The 25,039-nt window shown below is 38.8% G+C and overlaps 1 protein-coding gene across 1 annotated transcript in view; it reads left to right on the top strand.

The window, feature by feature from the left end:
• The first annotated feature begins 1,300 nt into the window (after nt 1-1,300).
• The window catches only part of LOC136881269 (uncharacterized), a 70,952-nt gene continuing 47,213 nt past the window's right edge, over nt 1,301-25,039 (top strand). The window contains exon 1 of the mRNA XM_067154040.2: nt 1,301-1,507. Coding sequence (XP_067010141.2) covers nt 1,412-1,507 — 96 coding nt within the window. The 5' untranslated portion in view covers nt 1,301-1,411. The remainder of the gene's footprint in view (nt 1,508-25,039) is intronic.

Below are 25,039 nucleotides of genomic sequence, written 5' to 3'. Positions count from 1 at the left end.
GGCACTAAGAGGGCTAGATCTGGACCATGGAAAGTCAAGCAGGTAGAAAAAAATAAATACCTAGGTGAGTGGATAGAACCCGGCATACTTAAAGAAGAAGCACGAATAAAATCGAAATCTAACCAAGGGTGCATACAACAAAATGTCAATAAACTTGAAAACCAATCTTAGACAATATCACTATATTATTCGTCCGGAGGCCATGCATGCCTTGCAATGAAAAAAAATTCCTTATTGAGAAACTTGAAATCAAAGAAATATTTTGAGGAAAATTTTGGGCCCCATCACAAACAACGGTCGTATGGCTTTTAGTGCCGGGATATCCCAGGACGGGTTCGGCTCACCAGGTGCAGGTCTTTCTATTTGACTCCCGTAGGCGACCTGCGCGTCGTGATGAGGATGAAATGATGATGAAGACAGCACATACACCCAGCCCCAATTAACCAATTAAGGTTAAAATCCCCGACCCGACCGGGAATCAAACCCGGGACCCTCTGAACCGAAGGCCAGTACGCTGACCGTTCAGTTAACGAGCCGGACACAAACAACGGTGAATATAGATGACAGAGAAACCACAAGCTGTAATTCCGCGTGGAGAAGATAACCATTACGCTGTGGAGGAAGAGGATTGTTTTCGATGGTCATGTGACAAGGATGAGCCCTGCGAAGTCATCCAAGTAGATCTATACTTCCAAAATAAGAAGACAAAAGGGGGCTAGTTCATTGAGGTGGAAATAGATCTACAATAGGTGGGTGTTACACATGATGGTATCTAGGAGCACTTATGAAGAACCTCAAGGGTTTCCAAGAAATGCCGAAGCCGGAAAGAGGGAAGACGTGGACCGAATCAAGAATGAAACGAATGCGGAAGTATTGTGCAAATATTAAAGCCCGGGGGAAGGAGACAGTTTAAATATGACATAGCTGGCCCAACTGATATGAATGATTTAATAATAATAATAATAACGTCGGTGCATTGAAATTGTACCTAGCGCAAACTAGGCTATGTATCTGAAGGTCAATCTGGAAAGTTAGAAGAAAAACAATGTCAGAGGATTATGGGCGCACTCTTAAGAGGTACGCTAAGAACAATAGTTTTGCTATGCTATTGGCAGCGGATTCATAGCTCTTTCTAGCTCGTTGATAATTGTATATGTTCTTTGAATACGTGTTTTTTCTTAGTTCTTTATTTTTTTATATGCAATTCTTTCTTTTTTTTTTTTTTTTTTTTTACGTTTTTGACATGTGTAAATACTCCTTGATGTGTACTGTAGTTGTTGGTTGTGTACGACGGGATTGTGTGTGGGTGGGTATGGGCATGCTTACTTTGTGTAAGTTTTAAAAGTAGGTGTATGAAGTGACTAATTTCGTTGCTCCTCATCGACGTTCATTAATAATATTCGAAAGTGTTATGTTGCGTATGAATAGTAAAACCGATGCACAGCTTTTGGACGAACGAATTGCCCAAATACGGAAAAAGAACGAAGAGAGGCATAAGAGATACTTGGTAAGAACATTCATAATAAACACTGCACCAGTACTTTTAGTTTCGTAGATTCGTGATTTGCACTGTAACGGTGTTCCACTTGAACTCGCATAATTCCGTATTCATTATAAATAGGCATACTGATATGAAATAGGTTAGTCAAAGTTACACGCATTGAAAATAAATTCTCTGTAGTTTTAGACTGTAAGAAAGCCAAGACGTTTAAGGATAGGCCTATAGTACTTTAAAATTACCAAATTACCCTTCTCCATAAATGGTTACTGGAAGTTATGAGCTGTATAAGTTATAAAGACATAATTAATAAAATTCCCACCAAGTATAGTATGTATTTAGAGAAGACTCATTAAACCTAGTCCATTGCTTACATTATAAGTACACTCTATTTAAACAAAGTAACTGTTTCAACTACTGAAGCATTATGTGATTACTAAAGGAAATGTAGCTATGATGGGGATTTCTATGTGTTGTCGTGTACCAGCAAAGTTAATGCTGAATTTAACCTTTAAGTGAGAGTTCTCATCTGGTTGGATGTTAATATTATTCTGTACATCACTTATCATGGAATCAATATTATTCTGTAATATTCTATGTTCAACTGCATTTCAGAATTCTGTCTGTAAGCTGTAAATCTAGTGAGATGTCCTTAGCATATACGCATGTAGCCTCTGTAGAATAATCAGAATATCTTTATATGTGGAAATGCTTGCCATGAGTTTAAGAAGGTGAATTAACTTGATTGATATTTGACTGGAATGTATACTGGCATTTTTAAGAAAAAGTAGATAATCCGTTGAAATGTTTGCGAGAGAATGTTTTATGGGTTCGTAACTCGCTACTAGGTCTAATACTTGAATGAATGATGGTGATGATCAGTGGTGTATGCTGAGGGCTACCAAGGCTATCGGTGAAGCCCAAACCTCAAATGAGAATGATGGAAATCCAAAGCACATTATAATGTAAGCATTTGACACATTGTTCCATTTACAAAACTTGAAAGCAATGAGAAAAAAAACGTCGCACTTATTTCTGAGAGCAAGGCATCAGAGATTGATATTGCAGCCCAGGCTCAGCACCCCTCTCCCCTCGACTGGCTTGCTGCTATATGTGCGATAGGTGCGGGGATTGTGGTGGGGAGTAGGGGTGAGATAGGTGTGCTAGGCTTTGTTCCCTCTGATTGCCACTGCTAACTATCAACCATGCATTCCTCATCGTATACACTTCCTCATCTCATACTTTTGATTTAATTATATAGATAAAAGAGTGCCAGTATTTCACTCCCATTTACTTCTACATCCTTGTTGGAAGACACTGCAGGGTTTCTGTTATAGGAGTAATATAGTTTTCTTTTTATAGGTAGATATGCTAAAATGAAATGCAATCTTTCAGATTTAATGTTCTCTTTTGTTGGTTGGAATCATTCCCGTGGTCATGGGTTGGACTCCACCACTGTTCTCCCGAGGAAGTTAATAAATCAGTGAACAATGGGTATGACAACTGGTAATGCTGTAAAATTCAATTTTTATTTAATAATAATAATAATAATAATAATAATAATAAAGACAAAGTTGAATATAGATGTTGGCATAACCATGAGCTGTATACTCGTGTCTAGAAGATCTCTGATGTCATGAGGAGGAGAAGAATTGCATTTTATGGCCACTTTCTAAGAATGAAACCAACATGATTATTTAACCAGATCTTAGCATATTTTAAAGATAAGAAGACTCAGCTAACTTGGTTCAAAGAGGTGGAAAGGGACCTACAGGAGATGGGGATCACTTATGAAGATATACAAGAAAGCAACCCACTGAGGAGGAAACTAAAAGATCACCAGGGTTTTCAAGAAAGGCCGTTGAAGACGGGAAAGACGTGGACGGAGGAAAGAAAAGAGTAACACCAGCAACGAATGAAGGAGCACTGGGCAAAGATCAAAGCCCAGAGAATACAGCTGAAATAACGTGGTCTTTAGTAGGCCGATACAAACAAAGAATAATAATAATAATAATAATAATAATAATAATAATAATAATAATAATGGTGCATGGCATCTGTATAGGCTTGGTGGTGACCTAATGAGTATAAAAGAATGGCGAAGACATCATAAACACCCAGTCTCCAAGCCAGGGGAATTAACAGTACGAGGGGATTGATTCTGAGAATTGAACCAGGGCCAACAGACCAAAGGCAAACATTCTCTCCGTTTAGCTACAAAGCCGGATTTTAATTTACTAAGAACTTTTATTTGATAAACTTTAGGCTACCATCTCCACTGAACAGGTGTTGGAGTATTGATAGTAGTAGAGGCCAGGGCAGCAGCTTGTGCAACAGCCTTGACAACACAGCAGGCTATTCCGGTGGCTATTGGCTGTAGTAAACCAACCATCGAAAAGGGTAACTGAAGTCTAGTGGTAGTCCACGTCTTGATCCCAGCATACACCACAGGTGATATCTTCTCTTCAGAGATTTTTGTTATTCTCAGAATCAACTGTGATAATACTCTCTTTTAGGGCTCTGAATACATTTTGCATCCTAGTTCCAATTATCAGTTAGCGTGTACCAGCAATCAAGGAATAAAGATTTAAGGGTGCTGTTTGATAAATTATTGTGACCCATAGGCCTATATCCTACAGATCACCTTGCCACATCACATTTTGGTTTGGTCTATTGATTCAAAGACATCGCTGACATTTAGGTTCTCGGATCTTGCATTGTACTGATTATTGAGTAGGGCCTACTCATATCCTGCCCGGTCTGCAACTGCTGAACTTGATTATATCCAGGAACTAGACATCTGAACTTCAACATTACTGGCTTCTCAGCAAGGGGGCTGTGGTTTGAATCCTGGTCATTACATGTAGGAGTTCTGAAATTAACATTTGCATGCCTACGATTCAGATTCTTTGTACTTAGGAGGAGATATCTTTCTTCTGTGCAAAAATTAGGGCTTGCTTGTATCAGCCAACATTTGTTCAGAAAACAAATTGCAACTCCTCTCCGTTTTTAAGTAAGTAGCTTTGTATTTACAAGCTCTTTAATGCTCTCAGCTTGCACTAGGTTTCACTTGTGGTCAGGCTGAGTGGCTCAGACAAAAGCAGCATCGGCCTTCTGAACCCAAGTTGGTGGGTTCGATCTCATCTCAGTCTGGTGGTATTTGAAGGTGTTCAGATAGGCTACATCAAACTTCTGTCATCCATAGATTTAGTGGCATGTAAAAGAACTTCTGCGGGACAAAATTCCAGGTCGTCTCGCAGAAATCATAGAAATGGTTAATGGGACCTAAAAACACCAACATTGTTATTGATTCACTTGTGCTTCTTTGTGTAAAGAAATTGTCTTTATAAACTGCTGTGGCTTTCAAGTGGTTACCTCAACCTTTCTTTGTACCGTATATAAGAAATGGTGAGTATATGATATTATGGTAGTAATCATAATCCAATGGCAGATCTAAGCTATTTCAGTGGGTAGGGCCAAGGCGATAAAAAAATTAAGACATAGGCCTAAACATGCACAAGAAAAAAAAACTGAGAAAAACTATGTGGTCTTGCTATCATCGTTTCACACAGAATAAAACAACTATCACGTTGTGTGTATGTTCAGTCCTCAGTCCGAAGGCTGGTTGGATCCATTAGCTTTCATAGATCACTGAAGTGGCATACTAGGGAAATGAGTTATGTAGTTTCCTGTTGCTTTCCTCACTGAACCAGAACTCGCTGTTACATACCATTCTGCCAATCCCACTGAAATGCATGCACTAACCGATCCTATGAGCAACATTCTCACGCCATTCATAGCAGGGTCTGGCTGCATAAGGAATGGCATACTAGCATTGCTCATACCTCAGTCACTTTCATATTGTCAAAGGCAAGAATAAGACTGTACCAGATCAATGAAAGCAACAGAATTGTTCTAGCCCATACCAGAAAACAAACGCTAGATCTCTACCTGACAAATATGTAACAGAAATTCTAGAAGGTACCAAATGTACAGGTACGCTCAGGATGACCATATTCCTCAAAGTTCAAAATGGGACATCTATTTTCAGATATGCATTTTAACTTGGTACCATGAAATTAGCTTAGTTAGATCTAAGACCTAAATACTTTATTTTAATATTGCTGTCGCACATATAACAGGAAGGGCATCCAGCCTTAAAAACATGCCATGTAATTTCACCCTCTGATTGTGCTATATCCTATATCAGGAAACTGGATTCTTCATACAATATATAATTTTACTCTTAACAACATTCAATTATTCACTCACCTTCAGCACTATAAAGTAAGTTAAATATCAATACATTGAAATCTCAATGTAGCGATACAAAAATTAAATTGTTGTAGAGGGAGTTATTGTATTAAAGAGGGATTTTGTATTACCAGAAAATTTAAAAAAATATTGAAGATGCCCAGATAAATATATCTAGTAGTATGTTACCATTGATGCTTTCATGGCCCGTACTTATAGATATGATATAGGTTTTCTGGGCTTATGCCGTGTCAAGAAATTAAGGTGAAATTCTTTACGTTTCGCAGAGAACTTTGCTCTGCGTCTTTAGAAGAAAATCTCGACTGTTCACGAGGAAGACTTTTCCAAGGATGAATGTTTGAATTTAGACATTAATAATAGAAGTGTAAGTGGTACGTTCATTCGTCACCAGATGGTTCACCGTACGCGGTACAGTGCTAGCATATGAACATTAAAACAAGAATAATAGTTAACACAACCTTTCCAATACTTATCTTTCCTTTATTTAGGAAATAAACATTACAACAGGCGTTGTAAGATGGGACATGTTTCGCTTAACAGTAGTAAGCATCATCAGCCGAAAATAAATCTTAGCCTAAAGTGATGATGCTTACTACTGTTAAGCAAAACATGTCCCAACGCCTGTTGTAATGTTTATTTCCTAAATAAAGGAAAGATAAGTATTGGAAAGGTTGTGTTAACTATTATTCTTGTTTTAATGTTCATATCTGATGTCCAATACGGTCTACAATGAGATTTATTACAGTGCTAGCATTCGAAACGAAAGCTGATGGCACCATTAGAATCAGTCTGAGAGGGGGTCACATAACAGGCATACACACATTATGAAAGTAATACAAGCCTGGAATGAAAAATCTGGTGATGAGGAACGTACAAACTTGGAAAACACCGAAACAAAATAACAATAGTGAAGGGACAGGTAAGGGAACTACCTGCATAAATCCTTAATGGCTGGCAACCACATATTACTTAATTGATTTCTATGTATTTCCACAGCTTCCTGTATAATCCTGGACCTGTAGTGTCTAGTGCAGGTAAGAGCTCGAGCATCTTGGAACATGACATCATGACTCGACAGTAGGGTGTACTCAGCTATTGCCCGATTTGTCTGGCTGGTTGAGACAAATATTTCGATCGTGTTCCTTGATGTGAGTACCAATGGCACAGCATGTTTGGCCAATTTATACCTTGCAGCAAGTACAGAGAATTTTATATACCCCAGGATGTTAAAATGGGGATAATTTGTCCTTTGTTTTACCTAGACTGTGAGCAATTTTAGTGATGTTGCCAAACGCGGTTTATATATTGTGGTTGTGGAGGATCTTGGCAATTCGATCTGTGGTGTTGAGAATGTAAGACAGGTAGGCAGTTCCCTTCACTTCTTTCTGTGAGCTTTGCTTTGTCGTCCCTCTGTGATGCAGAGCTCTATGAATCTGTACATTGCTGTAACAGTTACCCTTGAATGTGACTTTAAGTGTGTCTATCTCCTGAATGAAAACCTACAACCTGTTTTCCAGTCAGTGAACGGGTCAGGGATGTAATGAATGAAGCATATATGAGTCGTCTATTTGCAAAACTGGCCATCTCCAACTGGTTAAATTTTTTAGGAGACCGAAAAAACGTATAAAATCTAAATAAAGAGATTTAGAATTATTTGTATTTGCTATATCACTTATAAATTGCATTGTAATGAATGTTACAGAATGCCAATGTTTTATTCGTATAATTATTTGAAATATTGAAAGTTAAAATTTGGAGATGGCCGGGTTTGCACCAAACTAAAGAAACTGAAGGAATGAAAATGTACAAAAAATGCTTTATTTAAAAGTCAACTTTAAAAAATCAATCCAGTATAAAAAGCCAGTGTATTTACACAAGATGAACCAGAATTAAATTTTCAAAAATTTAACGTTAAAAAACGTTAAACATTAAATTATACATTAATGCCATTGTCTACACCGGGGCCTCTCAGTGTGCATGCGCCTGGTGCATGCACTGTGCACGGTGCAAAAGACGACTTCACTTGGTTGACCAGAGTGCAGACCCCCACTCCTCGATTTGGAGCAATAGCGCTCTCTCTCTTTTTCCCCACGCCTGTCTCGCTCGCCCCCCCCCCCCCCCCCCCCTGTCTCCATCTTCCTCACTTGCTCCGTAGCGCTCCAAATCCGAGCTGAGTTGAGCCAAGCTTAGCTGAATAGCCCAGAGACGAAGCGTTGGTCCGAGCCAAGCCAAGCGGACCGATGCACTGTGCACAGGAACTCTGCGCCACTGTTTGCTCGCGTGAGATTTTGGGTGTTTGAGAGGCCCTGGTCTACACTGTGCTCACGTGCATCTCCCTCATCTTCTGGGTTGTTTTGTGGAAGGTTATTGTTATCAGTGAGCTCTTTGTAAAACTTAAGCACTTCAACATTTCTCCACTGAGTCCCAAAATGTTTAGTCAATAGAGATTCAACATCTTTTGCCTTTAAATTCTTTACTGTTTTACCAGTATGTATAACTTTTGGATTCATCATCAAAACATTTTACGAACACCTAATTTTGTTCCAACGTCTGTTCTGTAGTTGGGTTAACCTTGATTTAACACTGAATTGCCTCCTTTTGATTTGGTCAAAATAACTCTTTTCGCAGCAGAAAATTTTAAGTGCCATTTCCCTGTAGGCTTCAAAATAGAAGTACATTCTGTTTTTCAGTCAAGGTCGGGAACATTGTCATCTTTTGCTAGATGAAATAATTTGCCATACTGAGAAAGAACATTATGAAATTCCTCAGGTTGTATTAAAGTTTCTATTTTCTTTGTTTTTCAATGAGCCCGAAAACTCTATCAGATGGTAGAAATGAATGGCTTGTCACAGGGAAAATTAACTCAATTTCCTTAATGCTTTTAGGTGCCTTTGTGACAAACCAAAAGGAGAGCATTGATATCTTAACAGAATTTTTGTTCTGCCCCCCACATCCATCAGCAAAACACCTTATAAAATGAAACATTGGACATATCAGTAATATTTAGCTTATGATAAAGCACTGGTGCTATTTCATTGCCTTTTTCTGGCCCTTTCAGGTGTCACTTCATCAACCTTAGTGTCCATTTTTTCCAATATAATTATAATAGCTGCACAGTTCTATGATAAAAACCACAACTTTCCTTACAACAGAACTATAACACCTACAATAGTCACCATGAATAAGCTGTTCTTTCTCACACAATTGCTGCGATTCCTCTGCCCTCGAGTGTGAGAGGAGATGACCGGTATTGCAACTCATAACCATACGCGGACGGCCGTGTTTGCAACTAACTCCAATTTTTTATGAAGTAAATAAGCTGGTTGGAGGCCGAGCTTGCAGCCAATAGTTTGCTACCTAGTGTAAAAGTGGACAGAGAACACATTCAGCACAAAAAGTGAATTTCAATTTTTTGGAGGGAGATGGCCGGTTTTGAAAATAGATGACTCATATAGGCTATTAGTACGATGGGGTCATCTCTCCCAAAGTGAGTTATTAATGATTGATAGATGCTATGAAATGAGAATGGAGAGTGTTGCTGGATTGAAATATGACAGGGAAAACCGGAGTACCCTGAGATAAACCTGTCCCCTCTCCGCTTTGTCCGGCACAAATGTCACATGGAGTGACCGGGATTTGAACCATGGTATCCAGCTGCAGTGAGAGGCCGACGTGCTGTCGTCTGAGCCATGGAGGCTCCTATGTCCATCTCCTGGATATTTTTGGTGGCTGACAAATTTTGTATCACCCTCTTGGTGATTGTTGAGAGAATGCCTGTTTTGTGCTGGATGGGGGTGAGAATCTGCATGGAGATAGCAATTTGTGTGGATGGGCGTACGATAGACGTTATGTTCTAAGGAGCCGTCTGGATTCTTTCTTACTAGAACATCCAAGAAAGGAAGGCATACGTAGGAGAATCTATCGCACTAACAGTAGGTCTGAGGGGAATGTCTTGTTTATGGATGTTTGGAAGTCCATATAATCTAGGTGGCACCGCCGCCCCCCCCCCTCCCCGGGGGGGGGAACAGATGTTTAGCATCTAGGAACATGGCATCATGACCCGACAATAGGGCGTGCTCAGTTATTGCTGATTTGTCTGGCTGGTTGAGACAAATATATTGTTCGTGTTTCTCGATGCGAGTACCAATGGACTGGCATGTTTGGTCAATGTATACCTTGCCACAAGTACAGGGAATTTTGTATCCCCCAGGATGTAAAAATGGGGACAATTTGTCCTTGGTTTAACCTAGACTGTGAGCAATTTTAGTGACGGTGTCAAACACGGTTTTTATATTGTGTTTGCGGAGGACCTTGGCAATTCGATCTGTGGTGTTGTGAATGTAAGGCAGGTAGGCATTAAACACTAAATTTTAAACTCGGGTAGACAAGTCATGGAAGTTCAGTAGTTCACATAACGAGGATTGCCTTAAGAGCTTCACAGTGGCATTGGACACACTAATGGTAGGGTCATGTGAGCTCAGTCTGTAAACAGGCTCTGTCAATATAGCCAAATTCTTATACTCGGCATTGTCCATAACCACCATCGCATTACCCTTATCAGCTGAGAGAATGGTCAGTTCAAAATCATCTCTAAGTTTACACCTGTGAGACTCATAAGGTCTGCTGTTTTACCCATGCCCAGTTTAACAAGAGGAGAGCTCTTATTTATTCGTATCAGAAGCAATACATCATATAAATTATTAGTTAAGAATGAGAAATAATTAAATAGGCCTAACTGGTAAAAAACATACTAGAGGTACATTTAAAGTAACAATTATATCATATTGGACCAGAATTTGGCAAGATCTCGACCATTTGGTGTGGCCTTCACTAAATCTTGCATGGTACAAACAAGAGGGCAGGAGTTGCAATTAAGGAGGTGCGCCTTGGTTTGTTCTTCACCGCAGACACACGGTTGACTCTTCAGATAGACCCCACTTTTTCATATTGTTCTTAGATCGACCGACCTCAGACCGTAGCCTGTTCACACTCTTCCATGTAGACCATGACTCTTCACAACCGTCTGGAAGAATTTCAGATGGATCCATCCATCCATTGAGATGAAGCTTTCTGGATCTCCAGGAAGTTGGTCTTGATGATTGAGGTGACTCTGAAAGGCACTCAACCGAGCTCGATAGCTGCAGTCGCTTAAGTGCGGCCAGTATCCAGTATTCGGGAGATAGTAGGTTCGAACCCCACTGTCGGCAGCCCTGAAGATGGTTTTCCGTGGTTTCCCATTTTCACACCAGGCAAATGCTGGGGCTGTACCTTAATTAAGGCCACGGCCGCTTCCTTCCCATACCTAGCCCTTCCCTCTCCCATCGTCGCCATAAGACCTATCTGTGTCGGTGCGACGTAAAGCAACTAGCAAAAAAAAAAAAAAAAAAAAAGAGAGAAAGGCACTCAGTAGAATGAAGAAAACTTCTCCTCGATTTCAATCATTGTTGAGCAAGCTGATAATCATGTAATGGATGTGTTTGAGAAATGTCTACTTTAGATTTTTCATGTTTGGCAGCTACTTCACGTCTGATATCTGGGGGAGCAATGCCAGCCAAGCAATATACCTTATCACAAGGTGTAGATCTTAGGCAACCAGTTATAAGCCGGCAAGTTTCATTTAAAGCAATATCCACCTGTTTGGCATGATATGATCTATACCAAACAGGGCATGCATATTCTGCTGCAGAGTAGCTCAGTGCTAAAGCAGTAGTTCATTGTTTGAGCTTGCATTCCCTAGCTGGTACCTCATAAATTGCGAAGAATGGAATTTCGCGTAGATACTTTGTGTTTTGTGTTAAGACAATGTTGTTCATACGTGAGTGCACGATCCAGAGTCACCCCTAGATATGTAGGTGTTGAGCAATGATCCAAGAGAGCACCTTCCCAGAAAATCTTCAGTTTTCTTCTTTCCTGTATATTCTTTAAGTGAAAAGCGCAAACTTGTGTCTGTTAGGCTTTAGATGGTTTTCTCTGTAGTATGGACTCAGTTCATCTAAGGCTTCCATTAGTCTCCGTTCAACACTCTCAATCTGATCACCCTGGGTGACAATAGCTCGATCATCTGCATAAATGAAGCTTTTTGTTCCTTTTGGGAAGGGTTGATCATTCGTGTAAATATTAAATAATATTGGAGACAAAACACTACCTTGGGGTAGGCCATTCTTGAGGTTCTTCCAACGATTATGTCGCCCTTGGAAATCTACAAGGAATCTTCGATTTTCAAGAAGACATCGAAGAAATTCAGTGAGCTTCTTGTCTTTTGTCATCTTATAAAGTTTACTCAACGGAATTTGGTGACTAACTGTGTCATAGGCCGCAGTTAGGTCGATGAAGACTGCTCCAGTTATTTTCCGATTTTCAAAACCATCTTCAATATATTGGGTCAAATGGAGGATTTGGGATGTGCAGTTCTTCCCTCTTCTAAAACCAGCTTGTTATGGGATCAAAAGTGGTTCAACTATTTTTTTAAGCGTTACCAGTATCATTCGTTCTAAGATCTTGAATAAATGACAGAGCAAGGAAATTGATCTGTAATTTTTAGGATCGTGTGGATCTTTTCCTGGTTTGAGGAATGCTATAACTCTAGATTTCCTCCAAATTTTGGGTATTCTGCATGTTCGAATGCACTTGTTAGGTAGATTTAGTACCCATTCTCTAGTAACAGATCCACAATTTTTTCTTTGGTTTGTTGAATACAGATTTCATCTACACCAGGAGCCTTTCCGTTTTTACTGATATTTATAGCCTCATTCAGTTCTGCCATGGTAAAGGGATTAGAAAGCATACTGGTCACTGGTATGAATTTTGTCTTAGGAACATCCACTTTTGTTTTAGAACTGGAGTTTACATACTTGCCATTTTGGACGAGTTGGTGAGCAATTTGGTTTGCAGATACGTTACAAAGAGATGATGCTTTATTAGGATCATTACTGAGATGCCTGAGTAGCCTCCAGGCCTTCTGACTACTCCTATCCATGTTAACCTCTTCCATCAATTTTAACCACTGTTCTCGTTTAGTCTCTGAAATAGCAGAGAGAAGTTGTTGTCCGCTTGCAATAGTTTCAGCACTAAAAGGATCCCTTTCATACAAATTGAAGTAGTTTTTTAGTAGGGCAGATGTTTCCTGGCAAAGACCTTGTATGTAATTAGTTCTGCATCCTCTTGGAATGGCTCTTTAGAATACAATTTAATGGCATCAATAAATTGGTCATATGTCTCTGGTATGGGACTGATCATACTCATCTTTTTATCTAAAGAGGAAGTGAAACTTTCCCAGTTTGCCTTTTTGAAATTATATCTTCTCTTAAAGTAAACACCCTGTGGTCTGACTGCGGCTAATATCTGGCACATTATGGGACGATGTTGTTTGTTAGGAATAGGAAGGCAGACAGATTTAACACACTGATGAGCAATCCACTCACTCATAAAAATAAGGTCTGGATTATATCCAAGTTTCCACCTTCCACTGTTGAAGGATGAAGGAAGTTTGTTATCATGAATGAGGGACAGTTGGTGTGATTCTGCCCAATACATAACAGGAGAGCTCTGAAGGACACAGACACAAGTATGTTTACCCGGTTCTAAATCAGCCCGGTGTGTAGCATGAATCCATTTATCTCGCTTCTCTCTTTCTGTAGGATACGCCAATGTTGAAATGGCCTCTTCCTTGTTCGACGTACTACCAGGCACACCACACATTTATCCTCTTTTAGAAAGGGGAGCCTATAGTGCACTTACACATAATGATAAAAATAATAACTAAGTTAAACATTAAATACTAAATTTTAAACTCGGGTTGACAAGTCATGGAAGTTCAGTAGTTTACATAATGCAGTGGTTCCTTTGTTAACACCAAGCTAATCAAACTACAATACTATAGCAGCAAAAATATATTACTACAGAAAATAAAGTCCTACAGATATTTTTTAAAATATTAATTCTTGAAAACACTTATGGACACCTTTAATATCTTGAAATTTCAACAACATACAATTATACTATCTTGTAAACAAGACTCTTGCCTCCATGTAGATGCATCAAAGCTGTGACATCATCCCTGTGGAACTGTCAACATTATTAGACTGGAACTAACCTACTCAAGTTGCCCATGTCCAGACGCTATGGCCTGTGCTGAGGACTAGCGCCTGGATTTTTATGTAATATCGCCAGGCTGAGTAGCTCGGACGGTTGAGGTGCTGGTCTTCTAACCTCAAGTTGGCAGGTTCGATCCTGCCTCAGTCTGGTGGTATTTGAAGGTGCTCAAATATGTCAGCCTTGTGTCGGTAAATTTACTGGCACATAAAAGAACTCCTGCAGAACAAAATTCCGGCACCTCGGCGTCTCCGAAAACCATCGGAAGCAGTTAGTGGGACATAGAAATATAACATTATTATTTATGTAATATCAAAGTGCAAAATATGTTCATCAAAATGTAAATACCAGTGAAATATGTAATTAAATACATAATCATAAAAATGTAACAATATTAATGCATTCAGTTTGCAAAAATGTTCGTGTATTTATTTTATTATGACTTATGATTATGATACGAGACAAAATCGTTTTAAATACTGCCACATTTTATGACAAAGTCATCGTTGTTGCTTTAGATAATTTATATAATCTACTGTTTTCTAATTTTGGCAGTATTGAATAATCAAATTGCATAATCAAAAATATTTCAAATATTTAAAAAGAATGTTATGCACTTTAAGTCATGGAGTACATTACATAATGTATTGTTTTAGCTAATTTCCTATTGCCCTCATGCTCTGAAAATGAAACAAAGAAATTTTACTAAATAAAGTTAATGTAGAACTGTCTTTAATTAACACAAATACTATGGTAAATTTTTATCTTGATGCATCACCAAGTACTCCATTGTGATGTTATGGCGCTGTTGTGATAAAATTCTCTTGTAGACTGAGAAGGACCGTTTGGCATCGCAGAGTGTCACCGGTGCATATTTTAAACGATAAAACTAACTGCGTGAAATATTTTCTGGGGGCTCTTCTTGTTCACCACTAATGATCTTGCAAACAGATTGAGAATAACCTAGATTTTGTTTCAAAACTGCATGGAGTGTGTTGGAAACTCTAACCAGTGAAAGGCACCTGGAGTAGAGAATTTGGATTGGGACAAAGGAATGAAAGAGGAGGTCGGTTGGAATCCTGCACCGATCATAGTTTAGTCCTTGCTAATACTTTGGTTCAGACACCTCGAACGATGGCTGTATATGTGGACGAGACCTGGAGACACTGGAAGGTATCAAGTAGATTTCATTATGATCAGACAAACATTCAAAAACAAGGTGTTGGATTGCAAGACTTTTCCAGTGGCAGACGGGGATTCTGACCACAACATGGTCATGAAATGCCATCTAAAGTTGATGAAATTGAAGAAAGGAAGGAAAGCAAGGAGAGGGATCTAGACAAGTTGAAAGAAAAGTGTGTGCAGGATTGTTTCAAGGAACATGTTGCACAAGGACTAAATGAAAAGGCTGAAGAGAACACGGTAGAGGAAGAATGGACAGTGCTGAAGAATGAGGTCATTAGGGCACTAACCTTTCTCAGAATTTGGGATGGGGAGTTAAAACATTTCTAGTTAAATTCTTTCATATGGACTTTTAGTGTGGTGTTTTTTATAGTGTGTTCTATAAACTTGATATTTCTTTCTTAAGGCTGAAGAAGGCCCAGTAGGCCTGAAACATGTACTTTAATGTGATTTTAATTAACATTTATTATATTGGCAAACGTGGACTAATTACATATTTTCCTTTACTGTAAAGTCAATATGGAACAACCCAGATATGAGATTCTTAAATTGCAATGCAAATAAACTGCATTTATTGAAATTTAATACGTATAACACTTACTTACGTGTAAGTGAATTATGTACAAATGAGGTTTAATTAACATGTTTTTTACTCCTATTCATACAGACATTTATGTATGAAACAAAACTATGCAGAACTGAGTTACGTATAAACCAGTCTCAACTGTAGATACAGTATAAAATAAAATTTTGGACACTAATATAAAATCGAATCAAAATCACTTTATTTGCAAATGAGGTGTCTACCTCGGTGGCAAATGATACACAAAAATACATTATTATCAAGCACTAAATTTTAAATTAAAAAGAAAAGAAGGCATTTTCCTAAAATACAGTACTGTATTACACAATTTACACTAACAATTTTTCTATTAAACGCACAGCTCATCCTTGATATATTTATATTATTTAAAAAATTCTACTCATATCTTTTGTACTTTCACACATAATTAACTCATATACAGTATGTGGAATCACTTCAAAAAATACTATACCTCTGCTATACAATTTAAATTTACATTGCTTTTTTTTTTTTTAAACCCATTTTGATACCTAACATGAGATTGTGATAATTGTGATATGTGTGTTTATCAAAGACAACTTGTAAGTTTCAAAACAGCAGCAGCAAATGTATAATAATCCAGAAAAACTACAGTTTTGCACTAATTATTATTATTATTATTATTATTATTGAATATCCCATTACAAACCCTATTTTACATGTTAATACATACTAAGTTAATACATGACAATTGAGTTCAATATAGAGATGACTTATAAATGAGGTGGAGAAATTTAACAAACGCTTTATAACAGCATATTCTCTGAACTCTACCATAGTGAGAGGTGCTTGGTATTCTATATTACACATAACTACTTATTATTTAAAAAAAAAAAAGTTAAATTACTTGTATCAAAGAGAATAGGCTAAAGCATTTTGTTTATGCAAATAATATACACTACCATGCAAAATTTCATGCAAATACCAACAGTTTTTGAATCATGATGGAAACCACATGTAAAAGTGAAAGTTACAGAAGCGACATTTATATGACTGAATTGGCTGTAGCATATGACATACATGAACATTTACAAACATATATTTTGAAGTAATAAAAATAATAATTTTCTCCCCACCAAATTAAATTCTAGAATTATTCTAGAAAAGGAAAAATGCAATTTTTTGATCCATGAATGTAATGTGTATGTCCCCTTTTAGCAAAAGAAAATAATGTTTATTGTAAATGGGTTAATCATACACCTCTTTGATCGTTTGAGGTTTCTAGATTGTCAGGCTATCGTATTCTTAGCTCCACTTGTTATTATGCGAAGATAATCCCAAAAATAAGGTCTCCTATTGTTTTATAAATACGTAGACCTGTTTATTTCTACAGTGGTTTTCATCATTTTACAGCTTGAACATTTAGCTATTTTTCTATGTAATCTCTATTTTGGTCGATGCATTTTTGTAGATGCTGTGACAGTTTTTGTATGCCCATGTCATACCAGCTTGCCGCCATGCTGTTGAGAAAGTTGTGAACCTCATCTTTCACCTCGTCAGAGCTGAATCGCTTTCCAACCAAATGTTCTTTCAAATTAGGGAACAAGTGATAGTCACTGGGCGCCAAGTCGGGACTGTTGGGTAGGTGGGTGATGATGTTCTACTGAAACTGTTGCAGGAGAGCAACGGTTTGCCGGGCAACGTGCGGGCGAGTGTTGTCATGGAGAATGTTCACGCCCTTGCTCAACATTCCTCTTCTCTGGTTCTAAATTGCCCTTTGAGTTTTTTCAGGGTCTCATAGTACCTGTCAGCGTTAATTGTAGTCCCAGCAGGCATGAAGTCGACCAACAATACCCCTTTTCTATCCCAAAACACAGTTATCATGACTTTACCGGCAGTCTGTGTTTGCTTGAATTTCCGCAGCTTTGGCGAAGAGGGATGCCGCCACTGGCGTGATTGTTGCTTGGTCTCATGTGTAAAGTGGAACGTCCAGGTTTCGTTACCCGTGACAGTTGAGTCCAAAAAGTTGTCCTGTTCTGCTGCAAAGCATTGAAGAAATGCGCAAGAGGAATCAACTTGTTGCTGCATGTGGTCTTCAATCAGCATGCGTGGCACCCATCTTGTGCACACCTTCCAGTATTTCAACTTTGCCGTTAAAATTCTGTGAGTGGCGCTTTGGGTAACCTCAGGAACCAAAGTGCAGAGATCATCCAGAGTGATTTGCCAATCTTCACGCATGATTTGCTCAACCTTCACGACTGTCTTGACGGAAATTGACAGTCTCCGGCTCCTTTGTTTGTCATGAATTTCAGTCCGACTGGATGCAAGCTCTCCACACCACTTACAAACATTTTTGACATCTATGCATGACTCACCATACACTTCCGTCAGTTGGCGATGGATTTCAATCGGTTTAGTACCTTTCGCGTTCAAAAACCAAATAACTGTGCGCACTTCGCACTTGGCAGTAATATCCAATGGGAGCTCCATTGTGAACAGCTGCCAAGCCAAGACTGAGTGCCTCAGCGCAGCTTGCACATGTTTATATGCAAGTGCGGGAAACACTCTTCACAATATTGTGACCAACAGCCACACGAACAGAGTTCTGTATTTATAAAAAAGTAGGAGACCTTATTTTTGGGATTACCCTCGTACCTTGGGAATGACCCAAATTTACTGCACCCTAGGACTCATGTTTAGTTGGTGAGGGAATTTGTAAGCCCAAATAATTCCTAAGCCATATCTTTTCTTTTTATACTTGTGCCTTTTTAAAGGAATCTATTGTAAATTTCATTTTTATATATTTTTTGTTTGTTGTACAGCTGTGGGAAATAAAAGTGGCCACACTTGTGAACAGTGGATATATTCTAAGTCCCATCTCAGATCACGGTGCTGTTACACAATGCATGCATTTGTAGATGTAGAGCTGAAGCAGTTTCTGAACTATGGTGTTTAAGGAGGAGTCATCCTATATCTGCTTCTTGCAGAACAGCGTTAAAGCGCTCGCTTAATGATTCAAATTTTGAGAGTTCGAGCCTTGTTCAAGGTATCTTTTTTATTGTGTTATCATTCTTTAGCAATATACCAGTAAATAATATAAATGTTCAGTCTGAAACAACAACGCTGTGTAATACTAGTTATATTATTACATTATACAATCTTAGGTATAATTTTTATTGTGTTATCATTCTTTAGTGATATAAATAATATAAATGTTAGATTTGAAACAGTACAGTTACATAATACTAGTATCTGTTTTTTATTCTTATATTATTACATTATACTATCCTGTACCAAAATAAAATGAAAAGGAGTGACGAGGATTTGAACCTGAGACGTTGACCCTCTAAATGCTGGCATTCTTATGACTAAGCTGTACGGAATATACTTTATTCTGACAATTCAGTGCATTTGCAGAAACACTTTAAAGTATCATTGATGTACATTATATTCCGATTGTTTAATAAAGGCGCGTCCAGACTTGTAACAGAACATCGTAACGTAACCGCGTCGCGCTCCTGTCTGGACGGTACTGCGTAACCACGTCGCGCAACCTTAGCCCGCAACATGAACGATACGGAACGAGGTTCGCTGCGTTCCACTGCTTGTCGGTTTTCCCGCGTCACATCAAAGAGCTGCGCGCGCGGAAGTTACAGCAAGCTTGGACGTACATAGAACCTCGGCGCGTAACACGCATTCGCCTCTGTCTGCTTGAGTGGAGTGGACCGAGCAAAACACACTGCATTTTATTGAAATGTACAGAGCTAAAGACATTTTGTGGCTAGCTAGCTATCCCAGGCATTTCAACAAAATTTTAAGGAATGATGCATGGAAGGAGATGGCGACAGAACTTGATTAGTCTTACAAAGTAGTGTTTCTGTGTTGAATAAACAATTAAAATAGATAATGTTTGATGTATGTAACATAGAATATCCCAGCAATAAATTCCGTACTTAAATTCCTATTTTCTTTCAGTGCTTCAATCAGAGCTTGACACCGGTACGATAACAATAATCGACTGTTTGGATATTTTGAAAAGATATTGCAGACTAGTGTATGAATCACCGGTTACTAGAAATCGTACTGTCACTGCCAGTCTCTCTTGCAGCGAGATAGCCTCTCTGAATGTGGTATCCTTCTTAGCAACTTTAGGCCCTATCAAATTGATGAGGTATTCAAAGTCTGTAGGTGACATTCCAGTAAAATTTTTATAATGCCCACTAACTGTGAAACTTCATGTCAGCCAGCAAATTCGAACCACCATGTGTAGTTTTACGTGAATATATATATATATTGCTAGTTGTTTTACGTCGCACCGACACAGATAGGTCTTACGGCGACGATGGGACAGGAAAGGGCTAGGAGTGGGAAGGAAGCGGCCGTGGCCTTAATTAAGGTACAGCCCCAGCATTTGCCTGGTGTGAAAATGGGAAACCACGGAAAACCATTTTCAGGGCTGCCGACAGTGGGGTTCGAACCTACTATCTCCCGAATACTGGATACTGGCCGCACTTAAGCGACTGCAGCTATCGAGCTCGGTCTACGTGAATATAACTGAGTTTGCCACCATCGTCTATGTTTCCGTTTCTGTTTGGTTGCATTATGCAAATAAATATAGGTTGCTGCAGCTGTGTCCATCTTTCAAAGCTGAACTGTCTCAACTGGCGGAACGCTGGTAGGTTACGCGTTACGAACTGCGGCGCGGGATAGAAAAGTTTACCTCGCAACCGCGGTGCGTAACATTGCCCCGTTTAACCTTGGCGCGCGACGTGGTTACGTTACAGAGTTAGGAGCGCATGTCTGTACCCGCCTTAATACTATAATGATTGGGTAAGTTTGACAAAATATTTTTAGCTGCAACAGTAATAGTATTGTTAAATTATAACCAAAGCAGTGATTAAGGAATTATTTTATGGATACAATTACTCTCAATGCAGGTATTTATGGAAAAAAAATATTGCTCTGAGGTCGAGATTATGAACTAGTATTTTTAAAACTCTGTGGGCTTAATGTCTGCAAATAATATAGTTGGTAAGAAGACTAAGTTGTATTTATATCATTAACATTTTATTCTAAGAAAATATGGGCTGTGATTCACTTAGGTTTTTTGGCATCCAAAGCAACTAGATTATTTCACGTTTCAGAAAGTACAGTTTGGAGATAGGTGCAAATTAATCACATTTGGGGAATTTTTGGCTGAAAGTTGGGCTAACAAACAGTCTGTGATCTCAACATGCCATTCCTAGGGAAGTTCATAATGAGGAGCATATATAAGAGCATTTAGTCTTCATAGTGGGAAATGAAGATCAGGATTGGAAGAGTAATCTTTTCTAATGAAGTCATGTTTCCTACTACAAAGAAAGGGCCCTCTTTTGTATATCGTCCTAACACCTGATTTGACCACAGATATGCTGCCATTCGTGCCCACCATGATACAGTGCTTGTCTTGTGTAGGGGTTGAATTTCTTGTTGTGGAGTGGTCACAATCCATCACATTTGCAGGAAATTGAACCAGCATTAATATCAATAGTTGTTGAAACACTATGTGGTTCTTTATGCTCGGTGGTTATATCCTGCTTGAATTCTTCAATTTCAATAGGATAATCATCCAGTCCACACATCTGTATTGATTCGAGACTGGTTTGCAAGTAGATTAGGATATCGAACTGATAGATTGGTCTTGAAACTGTTTGAGAATATGTGGGCACAAGTAAAGAAGCATATCTGGAAAAATTGGCTCAAGTCTCTCTCCAAGACATCTTTGATTTGTAGAGGTTTGTCCTGGATGCCTTAACATGTCGTGGCTGAAAATAGTCATTACTTGAAAAGACAAGTTGATTTTAAGCCCATTCGACTGCATTCGATTTGGGAGGAGCATGGAGTAAAAATTGACTTGTGGGTTTTTCTTTTCTTGAACTTTCAATTGTTTGAATTTTCTAGGGTTTGTGCCAGGAAAAGGTAATTTTATTGAGATTAAAATTTTTTTTCCTTTCTATGTACAGCTATAGTGTCATGAGAAATAATAATAGTCATAAAAGCAAAGCAAAGTCACCTCCGTACAGGCCATGAAGGCCCTTGGAGGCATGGAAGGTAAAGGCTTCCACCATTGTTAACCTCGGCACGTGATGGGGTAGAGTGGTTAGCTCTACACCCGGCCACCTTTGTCCCCAGGAATTAACCTGGTACTCGTTTTTGGTGTAGGCTGAGTGAACCTTAGGGCCATATGCACCTCCAGAAGTGGATATCTCGTTTCTTCAATTTTACGACTTCCTGACGGGGATTCGAAACCACGTCCTTCCGGGCGAACCAAGCACGCCTTTACCGCCTCGGCCAGGCAACCCCTATAATAATATCATGGCATCATGAAATGCATGAACTGGTGTTAAATACTAAAACAGTCATAAAAGAGACAGGAACAATATTATATTTTTCTCTCTCTTTAAAAAAAAAAAGAAAAAACCCTAGGTTGTGTTCAAATGCACGACCTCATGAATGCCAGTCCACAACTTTACCATTACACTACAATTGTAACGTGCAGATCTTGTCCATGATCTGCATGATAGCAAGGCAAGAAGTAAGTATAAATAACCACCTAATCGATTAGGTGGTTATTTATACTTACTTCTTGATTAAACATCGATACGGTCATGAAATGGACAACTTGTGATAGCAAGGCATTCAAATGGAACTTAGGGTTTAGAGTGCAGCCACTTTTATTTTTGCCACCTGTACTTTCTTTGAAAGACTGTAATCTTCTGTGATGGTTTAAGGATTTTATTTTCTGTTCAGTTTTAATTGTTGTCATCATCTAAGGTTTTAGAACAAGAGTCCTCACAAGTTTCTTCCTTTACCACAGTTAGTTCTCATAGCTATTTGGCACAATTGATCAATTGTTAAATATTGAATGCATGGTCCCTCATACGAAAATTGGACCCAACATCTATACCATCGAGAAAGAATTCATGTATCAATTTAGAATCCATAGCTAACCACCTCGTTTCTACATCTAAGACTGTAGGATACAAGAAGTTCAGTATTATTTATTTATTTATCGTGTCAGAAGTACAAAGTAAGAGAGACAAAAATTAAGCAAGGAAATTTTAAACATTGGTTGACCGAAAATTGGCCACGACAAGCGCATTTGGAGTTGCCCTCATTAGATCTTTAATGGTACAAGTGGCTGGAGAAGATGGACACAGTAGAAGATGCTCGTTAGTCTGCTTAGTACCACACTTGCAGTAAACTGTCTCCACAGGAAGGCCCCATTTCTGTAGGTTGGTCTTGCATCTCGTGGTGCTGGAGCGTAATCGATTGAGAGCCTTCCATGTTGTCCACTGTTCAGAATGTCCAGGAGGAAGTTCTTCCTTTGGAACCATCCATTCTCTCAAATGTTGACATTTTTCCCGCCACATTGAGATTCTTGCTTGTTGTGGTGTTCCTTTAAGAGCTTCAGTGGTTGTCAAGAAGCTCTTTCTTGATTTCAACCTAGGATGTGCTGGTTGACAGGCATACAAAGGATGGGCTTCCATAGTCATAGCCTTGCTTTTCTCATGCCTAGCAGCATTCTCACGTCGGATTTCGGGTGGTGCTATACCAGCGAGACAGTGGAGTTTATCTATGGGAGTAGAAAGATACAATTGGAATTCAGTCAGTTGAAACAGGAAGTCAAACCACATCCAGTGTACTCACAGCCATTGACTTTAGAAGAAATACAAAAGGGTTTAGATGGTCTCCAGACTGGCAAAGCAGCAGGATATGATGGTGTTTATCCAGAGTTCCTTAAGAAGTGTGGCCCAGCAACCAAGCGATGGCTTACGACGTTCTTCAGCTCCATTTTGAACTCGGGACATCTGCCTCCATCTTTCGAGAAGGCCAAAATTATTGCAATATTAAAACCAGGGAAGGATCCAAAGATACCTCAAAGCTACAGACCAATTTTCTTATTTAGTGTCACCTACAAACTACTTGAAAGGCTCTTACTGAATAGAATTGCTCCTGCAATTGAGTCATTGATTCCATTGAATAAGCTGGATTTCACCAGAAACGAGACTGCAGCGATCAAGTTCTTGCCCTGTCTTTCTACCTAGAAGTTGGTTTCGAGAAGAAGCTCAAAAGTGTTTCTGCCTTCCTGGATCTCTCAGCAGCCTATGACACAGTCAGGAGAAGAGGAATTCTTCTCAAACTTATAAAGGCCGTTCCTTGCCTTAAAATAGTCACACTGATTGGTAATATGCTGAGTAACAGGCTATTCCAAGTTTTAACTGAAAATGTTAGGAGCAGATTCCATACAATCAATAATGGTCTACCGCAGGGATTTGTCCTATCCCCTCTGCTATTCAACTTGTATACTCATGATTTATCCGAACCTCTATCTCGCAAATTTATCTATGCAGATGATATAAATCTTAACCACCTTTGATGAAGCTGAGGATCTGCAGGTCTTGGGAAGATGGGTGAGTACTTCATAAACTGGTGGCTCCAGCTAAGTGCCTCAAAATCTGAGGTTACCAAGTATTTGAAGTGTTCTACTATTTCCAGTTTCTTGTCTCCAATTTTGATAGCTCTTTTTCCTTTACTTCCTCTACTCATCATCATTTTCCTGCTCTTCTTCACATTGATCGTCAATCTCCATTGTTCAATCCTTGTGTTTAGTACATTCAGCTGATGTTGTACTTCCTGCTCATCTTCCCCCCGATCACAATATCATCCGCAAATCTCATTCATTCTTTCCCCGCTATAATCTTCCCTTGATGCCTTTACATCATCCATCACCATTATGCACAGCAAAAGTGACAACAAACTCCTTTGTTTTTAGCCCATTGTCAATTCCAAACCATTCCGTTCTACCCACTGTTGTCTTCACACAGCTGTAACAGTTATCATCATTATTTTATCATTGTTATTAGTAAGGAAAGGATTTTAAGGTGAAAAGCATGGTCAGAAAAGGAGAAAAAAAGCTTCTGAAAATACATGCAAAAAGTTGTAAAAAAGGTGTTAATGAAGTCACGTTATTAAGGTTTAAATCAGTTACATGAACTTTCTTTATCCCATTTACACGGTTCTAATAATTAATAATTAATAATTAATAAACTTGGATTACACACAACATTTCAATGTTTTCGATTGTAAGTCGCTGGTGCATTGAGCTCAGTAGATCTTGAAGGATCCATAACAGGAGAACATTAGACAATGCCTAATATTTCACCCAGACTAGATTTTAATATGTGGTTGATGATGATGGTGGTGATAATAATACTAATAATAATATTAATGATAATGTAGGGAGCCTTTATGAGAATCTCGCCATGGCAAGATCCTCACTAAACTCATGCAATCACCACTGCTTTTCAGATCCTGAAGCAAAGGCATGTCAGAGTAGTTTGCTTAGGTTTCAACTTTGAAGTCTAATGTTCTTTATATGTTAGCTGTAC

The sequence above is a fragment of the Anabrus simplex genome, chromosome 9, assembly GCF_040414725.1.
Source record: "Anabrus simplex isolate iqAnaSimp1 chromosome 9, ASM4041472v1, whole genome shotgun sequence".
NCBI lineage: Eukaryota > Metazoa > Arthropoda > Insecta > Orthoptera > Tettigoniidae > Anabrus > Anabrus simplex.
Note: the sequence above shows the minus strand (reverse complement) of the source record. Positions and strands in the feature narration are given on the sequence as shown.